At 37.6% G+C, this 12,284-nt stretch overlaps 1 protein-coding gene across 5 annotated transcripts in view; it reads left to right on the plus strand.

The window, feature by feature from the left end:
- The window catches only part of ZNF420 (zinc finger protein 420), a 68,770-nt gene that overhangs the window by 25,130 nt on the left and 31,356 nt on the right, over positions 1-12,284 (plus strand). For 4 of the 5 annotated variants that reach the window (XM_036832777.1, XM_036832779.1, XM_036832776.1 and 1 more), the window contains one exon: positions 1,476-4,670. In XM_036832777.1, the coding sequence (XP_036688672.1) occupies positions 1,476-3,406 (1,931 nt within the window). In that variant the 3' untranslated portion in view covers positions 3,407-4,670. Of the gene's footprint in view, positions 1-1,475; positions 4,671-10,129; positions 10,257-12,284 lie in introns of those variants that run through there. The other variant, XM_036832780.1, reaches the window with a different exon arrangement.

A 12,284-nucleotide genomic window follows, 5' to 3' on the forward strand; every position in this document is an offset into this window, starting at 1 on the left:
ATTTCTCTGAGTTTTCATATCTTTCAACTTTTAGCCCACCAACTCTTTATTCTTACATGAATTCTCTAATGCCTTTATTCAGGTGCCATTTATATTTTGTCCAATTTGTATAATTGCTCTCGTCATTAGAAAGGTTCATTTAAATTATCTAGTCTTCTGTTACCAGAAATAAATGTTTAAGATTCAGGAACTGGTATTTAAATTGAGACCTTAGGATGAGAATTGGCTTATATAGAGTATCTCATTCAGAGCAGTCCAGAGACATAGGACAGGCTCTAGGTAGTTGTAAGTTGAAATAGGCTTTGTGATTTTCAGAGCTAAAAGGAATCTAATATGTTTGGCAAATAGTGAGCAAAGCTGAGAAGGCTCATGGGGAATCAGATATTTAGGTAGGAACCATGGAGAGCTTCCTCAAAGTCATGGAAGGCATTTGGATTTTATTTTAGAAGTTTAATTTGGAAGCTATTTAGAAATTTTAGGCAAAGATAGCAAATCATAATCTGAATTTGAATCAGAATCTGTTAGGGGGAAGCATTAAAACTAGAGATTTCCAAGCTCTCTTTTCTGATTCACTAGATGCAGATTCAGTTAGTCTTGTGTGGTTATCTAGGAATCTTTAAGGTCCCTAGGTGATTTTGATCCCCACCAAAATTTGAGAACTACTGACCTAAAAGGTTTTCTTAATCTCTTCCCTTATCTTCTTTTTAAAAAATTAATTAATTTATTTGTTTATTTGTTTTTGGCTGTGTTGGGTCTTTGTTGCTGCGCGAGGGCTTTCTCTAGTTGCAGTGAGTGGGGGCTACTCTTCGTTGCGGTGTGTAGGCTTCTCATTACAGTGGCTTCTCTTGTTGTGGAGCATGAGCTCTAGGCACGCGGGCTTCAGTAGTTTTGGCTTGCAGGCTCTAGAGCGCAGGCTGAGTGGTTGTGCATGGGCTTAGTTGCTCTGCAGCATGTGGGATCTTCCCAGACCAGGGATCGAACCTGTGTCCCCTGCATTGGCAGGTGGATTCTTAACCACTGCGCCACCAGGGAAGTCCCTTCCCTTATCTTCTAAGTATAGTTTTCATTATTCTCTGATCACTCGTGTGCCCTTTATACATATTAATATATGAAATCATTCTAAGCTAATGTTCTTTCAAACTCTGGGTAGCAACACATTACTGCAGCATGAAATCAGTTTAGTGGTTTTTGACTTTTTGTGTGAGAGAGAGAAGGTGGGGTGGAGAGAAAAAGATGACTAGAATAGTGTAGTGTAGAATAGAATAGAAAACAGAATAGGTATTGTTTTATGAAACTTTGCATGTATCAGGTTGTGATGTGAAAGGTAAGTAGTACACAATATTTGAAAAACTCTGAGGTAAGCCAGTTATTTCCTATGGATATTATTTCCATATATATTTTTTCACATATAGTCTTTTCTACTGTGGAAGGTCTTTTGAAATGACAAAAGAAATTTTTGATCTCTTATTTTTCAGACTTGCCTTCAAGGGGTGCAAACAAGGACTTAACTCCAAAAGAGGACACTTATGAAACAGAATTATCCCAATGGGAAATGAGTGACAGGCTTGAAAACTGTGATCTTGAGGAGTCCAATTCCAGAGATTATTTGGAAGTCAAAGGCACATTGGAAAAGCAACAAGAAAATCAGGAGGAATATTTCAGTCAAGGGATGATCATATATGAAAAAATGTCTATTTTCAATCAGCATACTTATTTATCTCAACTTCCCAGGTGTCATTCTACTGAGAAACCCTATAAATGTAAGGAATGTGGGAAGGCTTTTAGACGAGCCTCACACCTAACTCAACATCAGAGTATTCATACTGGTGAAAAACCCTATGAATGTAAGCAATGTGGGAAGGCCTTTAGTCGTGATTCACAACTCAGTCTTCATCAGAGACTTCATACTGGTGAGAAACCCTATGCATGCAAGGAATGTGGGAAAGCCTTTACTCAGAGCTCACAACTTATTTTACATCATAGGATTCATACTGGTGAAAAACCATATAAATGTGAAGAATGTGGGAAAGCCTTTATTCGAAGCTCACAACTCACCCGACATCAAAAAGTCCATACTGGGGAGAAACCTTATGAATGTAAAGAATGTGGGAAGGCCTTTACTCAGAACTCACAACTTACTCTGCACCAGAGACTTCATACTGGTGAGAAACTCTATGAATGTAAAGAATGTAGAAAGGTCTTTACGCAGCTCTCACAACTTATTCTTCATAAGAGAATTCATACCGGTGAAAAACCCTATGAATGTAAGGAATGTGGCAAAGCTTTTATTTGTGGCTCACAGCTTTCTCAACATCAGAAAATTCATAATGGGGAAAAGCCATACGAATGTCAGGAATGTGGAAAGGCTTTTATTCGCGGCTCATTACTTATGCAACATCAGAGGATTCATACTGGTGAAAAACCCTATAAATGTGAAGAATGTGGGAAGGCCTTTATCCGTGGCTCACAACTTACTCAACACCAGAGAATTCATACCAATGAGAAGCCCTATGAATGTAAGGAATGTGGAAAGACCTTTAGTCATGGCTCACAACTTACTCAACATCAGAGAATTCATACTGGTGAGAAACCCTATCAGTGTAAGGAATGTGGAAAGGCCTTTAATCGTGGCTCCCTCCTTACTCGACATCAAAGGATTCATACTGGTGAAAAACCCTATGAGTGTAAAGAATGTGGAAAGACCTTTAGTCGTGGCTCAGAACTTACTCAACATGAGAGAATTCACACTGGTGAGAAACCCTATGAGTGTAAGGAATGTGGGAAGTCTTTTATTCGTGGCTCACAGCTTACTCAACATCAGAGAATTCATACTGGTGAGAAACCCTATGAATGTAAAGAATGCAGAATGGCCTTTACGCAGAGTTCACATCTTTCTCAACATCAGAGACTTCATACTGGTGAGAAACCCTACATATGTAATGAATGTGGGAAGGCCTTTGCTCGTGGCTTACTACTTATACAGCATCAGAGAATTCATACAGGTGAGAAACCATATCAGTGTAAGGAATGTGGGAAGGCCTTTATTCGTGGTTCACAACTTACTCAACATCAGCGAATTCACACTGGAGAAAAACCCTATGAATGCAAGGAATGTGGGAAGGCCTTTAGTCACGGTTCTCAACTTACTCTACATCAGAGAATCCATACTGGTGAGAAACCCTATGAATGCAAAGAGTGTAGAAAAGCCTTTACTCAGAGCTCACATCTTTCTCGACATCAGAGAGTTCATACTGGTGAGAAACCATATCAGTGTAAGGAATGTGGGAAGGCCTTTACTCGTGGTTCACAACTAACTCAACATCAAAGGGTTCATATCAGTGAGAAATCTTTTGAATATAAGGAATGTGAAATAGACTTCAGTCATGGCTCACAAGTTTATATATGAATTATCTGATGCTTGTGACTAATATAGAGAGCCTTCTCTGGTCATTAATTCATTATCATCAAAGAATTCTTAAAATGTGAATATTCAAACACATTTGCTTCATAAAGTTCAGCATCAGTGAATTTGTATGGGGGAAAGATAATGATAATGTAATCCATCTAGAAAAACCTACTAAACTTTAGCAAATTATAATAGAGAATAATTCTGTTAATGTAAATATAGGAAGACTTTTAGCCATAGCATATGTCTTTTTCAACATTATCTTGACTCAGTTGATTTCCTTTGTGACATTTAACATGATAACTAACCACTGCTTTGGTTTAATCAATTATCAGATAGACCTAAGACTAATTCCTTGTAAGATTCTTGGAAGTATTATGTAAGTTATTACATAATAAAGTTCTTAGGACAGTGCCTTCAACATAGCATATCACAGATATAAGCTATCATTATGACTCATGTTATTTTAGAGAATTTGCATGAGAGGAGGACATTTATTAGTATAATGAATGTTGAGAATCTTTCATTAACATTTAACCCTGATTTTCTGAGTGGGGGGCACTGTATGCTGTAATGAATATGAGAAAACTTTCATTCACATCTCATCCCATATGGTGTACGAGGAAATTCATAGTGTAAAAAAAAAACCCTGTACATTTAATCAGTGGATTGTTGAAGAGGTGTGAAGTGAATTGTAACAAAGTCCAAAAGCTCATATTTTCTACCATCTCTGACCACAGTTCAAAAATGTTACTTAGAAATGAAAAAAATTGGATAGCCAAAATAAATCTTTATACTAGGAAATTTTTAAAAACTTGAATGCACAGCTTTTGAATTAAACTAAAAAACTGACATTATAGACTATTTTGCAATGAAAACTGATAAGAATCTGTGTCAGAGACTGCTATTTCCCTACCCAATATTCATTTTCCCTTCTTCAGCAATAGAATTCTTGGCTGAAAAGCTGTCTCAGCCTCCCTTGCAGATCCACAAGATGTAAGTGGTGTTTGTATGAATAGGACATTTAAGAAATCCTTATTTCCTCTCTGCACTTTTTTGTTTCCCTGCCTACAATGTGGATATTTAATCTGCACCTCTGGCAATTTTATGGGGACTTTGAGAATGGTATCTGGGTATTAAGGATGTTGGAGCAGAAATACAGAACATGTCTACACCTATGCTGATTTTATGAAACAGCCATACAAATTCGGGTCTGCTTGCCTTCTGTATTTCTTTATATAAAATTAAACTTCTTATTTGTTGATGCTGTTGTCATTTTGTTATTGACATTAATAATTATTATGGATATAAAATTTTGCACCTAGAAGTGGAGTGCTGTGGGTAAAAGAAATCTCAAATACGGCATTAACTTAGGGCGATGGAGAATGAGGATCTGCTCGTTTCAGGCTAGGAAACTGAAATGAGCAGACTCCTTACCATCTTACAAGGAAGATCTTGTACCAGTTAAGGCTGTAATGTTAGGGGAAATGGAAGGAGTGATTCAGAATGTGTGTGTTGGATGTTTCTTGCTGCTTTCAGTAATGTCCTGTGAAAGAGATGAATTTAGTGTAGAGTTAGCTACAGAGAGGCTGCTAGCAGAGATTGAAAGTGACATTGCTTTGTTAAGAGATGTTATGTAAGGCCTGCAGGTGCTCAATCCAGGTTGATGGTAAATTCACAATTTTAAAACTTGTGGGATACAAAACACCAAACTGATTCTCTGCCCCCACCTGAAGCCACTTATAGTGATTTAAAGTAGCAGTCTGAACAAAAAATGAGACCATTGCCCCAACCATGCAAAGGCAGTGAGCCTCGTAGCAAAGATGACTTTAAAATGCTTTCCCCACCCAAGCCTGTCATTTAAAATTAGTTATATTTATTAAGTATTTACTATATTCCAGCCACTATCATAGGTGTTTAGGATATACTGTATTAATGAGCAATTCTAGCAGGAGGAGATGGAATAATAATAAATTGTAGAATATGTTAGAACATAAATGGTATGGGGGGGAAAGGCCATTCAAAAGGAGTTGAGAGGAATATGATAATATTTGTTGCTCTATGAAATAAAATGATCAGAGTAGACCATGGAGAAGGAAAGATTTGAGTCAAGATTTGAAGGTATGAAGGGGTAAGTCTGCGGTTATCTAAGGGAAGAGCGTACCAGACAGAGGAAAAAGCTAGAGCAAAGGCTTCACAATGGGACTATGCTGGTGTATTTGAGGAATATCAGGGAAGCTATTGTAGAGGTCTGTGCAAGGAGATGATTGATAGAGGAGGTCAGATAACAGGGCCATATCTTGTAAGGCCTTGTAAGTCATTGTGAGCATTTTGGATTTTATTCAGAGGGAAATGGGCAGCCCTTGGAGAGTTTTGAGCAGAGGACATGATCTGACATGCTGCTATTGTGTTAAAACAAACAAACGAAAAAACTAAGTGGGTAGGAGGCTATGGCATTAATTCAGATGAAAGATGATGGTGGCTCAGAACAGGATGGTAACAGTGGTGAGAAGTGGTTGGATTACAGATATATGGTAAATGTGATGGAGCAGGCAAGATTTGTTTTGGGACTAGATGTCAGTTGTTGAGAGGAAGATAAAAGTCCAGGGTGACATTAACTCAAAGGTTTTGGTTCCAAGCATCTGAAGTCCAGGGTGACATTAACTCAAAGGTTTTGGTTCCAAGCAACTGGAAAGATGTGTTCCCATCAGCTGAGATATGGAAAGCTACAGTTCCATCAGTTTTGTGGGAGAAGACTGGGAGTTCAGTTTTGAACGTGTTTGAAATGTCTTTTAGACACAAAATGACAATGTTGAGTGGGCACTTGGTTGGTCTAGCTTGTACTATGGTAGAGATTATATTAATTTGGTAGTTATTGCCTATACTTAATTAAAATAAGGAGGCAGACTAAGATTTTTAAGGACCTACATGTAAATGAGAGAAGAAGAATAGCAAAGACTGATCCACATTGTGTTCCAACATAAAGAGTTCAAGGATAAAAGGACAGACCAGCAAAAGACGCTAAGGAAGACCATGAGATGGAAGGAAAACCGAGAGGGTGACATTACAGAAGCCAAATGAAAGTGAGTCAAAGGAAGGATGATCAATGGTATCAGATACCGTTGTCAGGTTACATAATTGTGCAAGGCTTGAGAATTGGCTACTGGATGTAGCAATATTGATGTTACTGTTGACCTTGAAAAGAGCAGAGTTATTTTTGGTGTCTTTGTTTTAGAGTGATTGAAGTGAAAGCCTGATAAGAGAATAGAAATTGGATACACTGGAGGTGTTTTGCTGCAAAAGAAAGCAAAGAAATATGTTAATAATTAGTGTAGCAGTAGGAATAGGAGTGTTTTTGTTTGTTTTCAGGATGGGAGAAGTAATAGCAATTCTGTATGCTGATTGGAATAATCCAGTAAGCGGGGGTGGGGGGGGCGCGGCAGCGAGTGGATGATTCAGGACAAAGAAGTGAGAATTACTGGAGCAATGACCTTATATAGGTAGAGGGGATAAGATTAGTGGATGGAAGGATTAGGTTTTTAGCTGATACCATGGGAGGCTTATTCCCGGCAATAAAATGGCCGGATATGGGGTGCAGATGCTGGGAAGTGAGTAAATGACATAGAAGAAGTCTTGGGAAGTGTTCTGATTCCTTCAGTGCTTTCATGAAGTGGTAAGCAAGGTTAGCTGGAAGTATGGGAGATGAGAAGTTTGGGGTTTAAAAGAAAAGAGAGAGGAAATAGTCACTAAAATGAGATATTTAATGTACAGTATAATTAATTGCCTGGGAACTTTAAAAGGCTAGAAAACTGAAAGAGCAAGGGGGCCAGTAAGCAAAAGAAATCATCAGGCTTAAAACTGTATTTACCCAACGATCTTTGGCATTGTAATTAAACAATAGCAAGTAGTTTGAAAGCTTCCTGAGGGAAAGCTTTGAGGGAAATGTTCTGTTAATGAAACCCTATCCTAGCCTGCAAAAGCCTATGACTCAAATCCCCCAAACAGTCCCCAGGCTATGGTACAAATCCATCAGGAAATGACCCATTTATGTAAATTGTCCATATGAAACTACGTATGTTATGAAAAAAAAAAATATATATATATATATAACTCGTAGTCTTTTTCCATTTGTTTTTTAAAAATATATAAACTATGTATATTTTTAATGTGCCTTGCTTTTTCATTTAACACGTTTTGGCAATCGTTCAAGTTTCTATTGCTGTGTAATGACTGCCCCAAACTTGGCTTAAAATACAACAATCATTTATTTAGCTCACACATCTACAAAAATTTGCACAGGGCTTGGCAGCAACAGTTGATCTCAAATGGGGTGGCTTGAAAGCTGCGAGTCACTTGATGGCTGAAGGCTAGAATCATCAAAAGACTCACTTGCTCACATGCCTGGCAGTTGATTCTGACTGTCAACTGGACTGCAGGATGGTCAGCCACAATACCTACACGTGATATCTCTATGTGGCTGCTTAACATGATGACGGGTTCCAAGAGTGTGTCCCAAAGAAGAAGATAGAAGTGCATGAAATTTTTATGATCTAGCCTCAGAAATCACATAACGTCATTGTGTCATACTCCTTTGGATGAGGCAGTTACAACTCAATGAAAGAAGTGTCACAAAATAAGAAGAGCTAGTAGAATAGGATATGTTGTGGCCATTATTTGGAAAATACAACATGCCATAAAGATGTTTCCAGGGGACTTCCTGGTGGCGCAGTGGTTAAGACTCCAAGCTCCCAATGCAGGGGGCCTGGATTCGATCCCTGGTCAGGGAACTAGATGCAACATGCATGCCGCAACCAAGAGTTCGCATGCCACAACTAAGGAGCTGGCAAGCCGCAACTAAGGAGCCCACCTGCCACAACTAAGGAGCCCACCAGCCGCAGCTAAGGAGCAGGCGAGCCACAGCTAAGGAGCCCACAAGCCACAACTAAGGAGCCCACCTGCCAACTAAGACCCAGTGCAGCCAAATAAATAAAAAGATGCTTCCATACCTAGCCTTGGAAGTCACATAATTTCACTTCTGCCATTCTCTATTGCTTTAAGCAGCTACACCTTTTTAAAAATTTCTGAAGCACTTATTTTTTATTATTGAAATATAGTTGACATACAATAAATATGTTGTTTCAGGTGTACTACATAGTGATTTGGCATTTGCATACATTATGAAATGATCACCATGATAAATCTAGTAACGTCCATCCCCATACAAAGTTATTACAATATTATTGACCATATTCTTTATGTTGTGTATTGCATCTCCATGGCTTATTTATTTTATAACTGGAGATTTGTACCTCTTTATCCCCTTCACCTATCCCCCTGCCCCAAACACCCGTTCTCTCCTCTGGCAACCACCCATTTGTTCTCTGTATCTACAAGTGTTTTCATTTTGTTTGTTTTTTAGACTCTACATATAGGTAAGATCATATGGTATTTGTCTTCAACTTATTTCACTGAGCATAATACCCTTTAGATCCATTCATGTTATCAAAAATGGCAAGATTTCATTTTTTATGACTAATATTCCATAGAATATATATACCACATATTCTTTATCCATTCATCTATCGATGGACACTTAGGTTGCTTCCATATCTTAGCTTGTAAATAATGCTGCAATGAACAATTGGGAGCATATATCTTTTTGAATTAGTGGTTTTGTTTTCTTTGGGTAAATACCCAGAAGTGAAATTGCTGGATCATATGGCAGTTCTATTTTTAACTTTTGGAGGACCTTCCATACTGTTTTCCATAGTAGCTGCATCAATTTACAGTCCCACCAACAATGCACAAGGGTCCCCTTTTCTCCACATTCTTGCCAACATTTGCTATTTGTTGTCTTTTTGATGATAGCTATTCTGACAGGTGTGGGGTGGTATCTCATTGCAGTTTTGATTTGCATTTCCCTGATGATTAGTGATGTTGAGCATCTTGTCATATGTCTATTGGCCATCTGTATGTCTTCTTTGGAAAAATGTCTATTCAGGTCCTCTGCCCATTTTTTAATTAGGTCGTTTGTTTTTTTGATGTTGAGTTGTATGTGTTCTTTGTATATTTTGGGTATTTACCCCTTATTGGATATATTATTTGCAAATATTTTCTCACATTCAGTAGGCTGCCCTTTTGTTTTGTTGATAGTTTCCTTCACTGTGCAAAAGCTTTTTAATTTGATGTGGTCCCATTTGATTTATTTTGGCTTTTGTTCCCTTGCATGAAGAGACAGATCAGAAAAAATATTACTAAGATCAATGTCAAGGATCATACTAGGCAGGTCTATCTTGATGGGAGAGTGTCACGTTTTAAGAAAGCATATAAGATGGGATATATTTCATTAGGCATTCTCGGAAAATATATTTTGTCCCTGAGAGCTTCTCAGATATGAAGAGTTCCTTTGTTCTTATGGTGGCATATTATTCTTATAGCTATATATTATTCTTTTGTTGATGTACCATAATTCTGACAGAATTCCAAAATTCTCATTTTCCTCCTGGGCACCTGGCTACCAAGCTCGATAACAAATTTCCCATTCTCCCTACCAGTTATGGTCCTGTGACTCAATGAAACATTATCAGAAGTGATATGCAATTTCCGTCTCATTTGCTCAAAGATTAATTTCTATAAGAGCGTAGAAATAAATCCTAATGCATCATTAATTCCAGTTAAGGTAAATATTTAATGTGGCTATTAAAGGATATATTTTACTTCCAGTTCTAGATCAAGATGGAGTATAAAGAAATATCAGACTGTGGTAGAAGAGTAACTGCAAGATGTAAAAGAACTCTGAAGAGTACCCAAAGGCTGAGCGAGAATATCAAAGAAAAGATAAATTTTGAAGGTGGGCCCCATCTCTAACTCTGGGGTTCAGTTCAAGTTTCACAGAAGGTGTGGTTTCAGCCCACTGGATGGTGGAGAGTTTTGGTGGGTTTCCAGGGCCAGAGCTGATCTATAGTCATCGAACAAACAGGAAGCAAACCTTTGGGACACAACTGAATTGCAACTGGTATAGTTGAGGTGCTGGTACAAGGTTTGGAGAACACGGTGTCTGCATTGAAAGGGCCATGGGAAACTGCCAGGGCATAAGTGACCCACAACTTGTGTGTAGGCACCTAGGGAGAGTCAGAAGCTGCTGTGGCCCAAGGACTACAGTTCACATTATCTGCATCAGGAAGTTAGTCTGCTGGCCTTGGCTGGGCTGCAGAGTTCCAAGAGACTATATGCTCTCTAGGTACATGGCTGGGGCAGAACAGCACTGAATGTTCTCACATACCCGCACTACTAAACAATCATAAAGGAGCAAGAAAAAGCAAAACACTGCACACCAGGTCCAGTAAGAGAAGCCTATTGAAAAGCTCAACATCATGCTCACTCTAAAGGAGAAAATGCTTAGAAGCCAGTCCATTATAGTACAGCAGGTAGTGAAAGTTAAATTTGGAGCTGTGAGGCAATAAATTGATAACTGGCACAAGGGTGGATGAATATCTTCAAAATGCAAACTCCTTTCAGTCAGAAAAACTCAAATAAGTGAGTTGAAAAGTGTAGAAATCCATATGCATTTTACAGAAAAGAAAACCTAAATTATCAATAAACATAAGAAAAATTGTTCCTCCTCATTAGTAATCAGGGATGTGAACCAGAACTACACAGACACCTGCTCACAAATGTCTATTGGCAAAAATAAAGTTGGCAAGTATCAAGAGTTGGTGAGGATTTGGAGAAATGGTAATTTCATCTCCTGGTGAGAGTGAAAATCATAACTACTTTGGAAACATAGGCAATACCTATTAGCTTTAAAGATGCATATGCCCAATGACTTAATATATAGACCTATTAAGCATAGAGATATAGAATAGATATATCCCCTATAGAAAACTTAACACAGATATACCAGAATGTAAATACAAATATGGTCCTAGTGACATTGTTCATTTTACTTTTATTTCAGTCTTAGAACTATATAATTAAATGTTTATAGAACATTCCACCCACTAACAGCAGAATATACATTCTTTTAAGGACTCATAGAGCATTCACCAAGATAGATTGTATGCTGGGTCATAAAACAAACATCAGCAGATTTAAAAGAATTGAAATCATATAGATATGTTCTCTGACCATAATGGAATCAAACTAGAATCAATAAAAACAGAAAACAATAAGAAAACATCAAATACTTGGAAATTAATCCACACACTTAAATAATTCATGGGTCAAAGAGGAAGTTTCAAGGGAAATAAAAAACGTATTGAACCGTAAAATTGAAAGTCCACAAATATTCATATCAGCTTTGTTTGAAATAGCCAAAAACTGAAAACAATTCAGATGTCCTTTAGCAAGTGACTGGTTAAAAAAAAACATGGTACATCCACACCATGGAATAATAATCAGCAATTAAAACTTTAAAACAAAGAATGAACTATTGACACACACAGCAACTTGGATGAACCTCCAGGGAATTATGCTGATTGGAAAGAAAAAATCTCAATAGGTAACATAATATATGATTCCATTTATATAACATACTTGAAATGCTGAAATTATATGATGTAGAAAAGATTAGTGGGTGCCAGGGATTAAGGATAGGGGAATGAAAGAACAGGAGGGATGTGGGTGGTTATAAAAGGACAATGCAATGGATTCTTGTGATGAACTGTTCTATATTTTGACAAAGTTGGTGGATACACAAACCTACATGTGATAAAATTGTATAGAACTAAACACACAGAGACATGTAGATACACACACAAATGAGTACAAGTAAAACTGGGAAAATCTAAATAAGATCATCAGATTATATCAATGTCAATATCCTGGTTGTGATATTGCCTTATAATTTTGCAAGATGTTATTTTGAGGAAAATTGGGT

Source organism: Balaenoptera musculus, chromosome 19 (genome assembly GCF_009873245.2).
Source record: "Balaenoptera musculus isolate JJ_BM4_2016_0621 chromosome 19, mBalMus1.pri.v3, whole genome shotgun sequence".
In the NCBI taxonomy this organism is placed as follows: domain Eukaryota; kingdom Metazoa; phylum Chordata; class Mammalia; order Artiodactyla; family Balaenopteridae; genus Balaenoptera; species Balaenoptera musculus.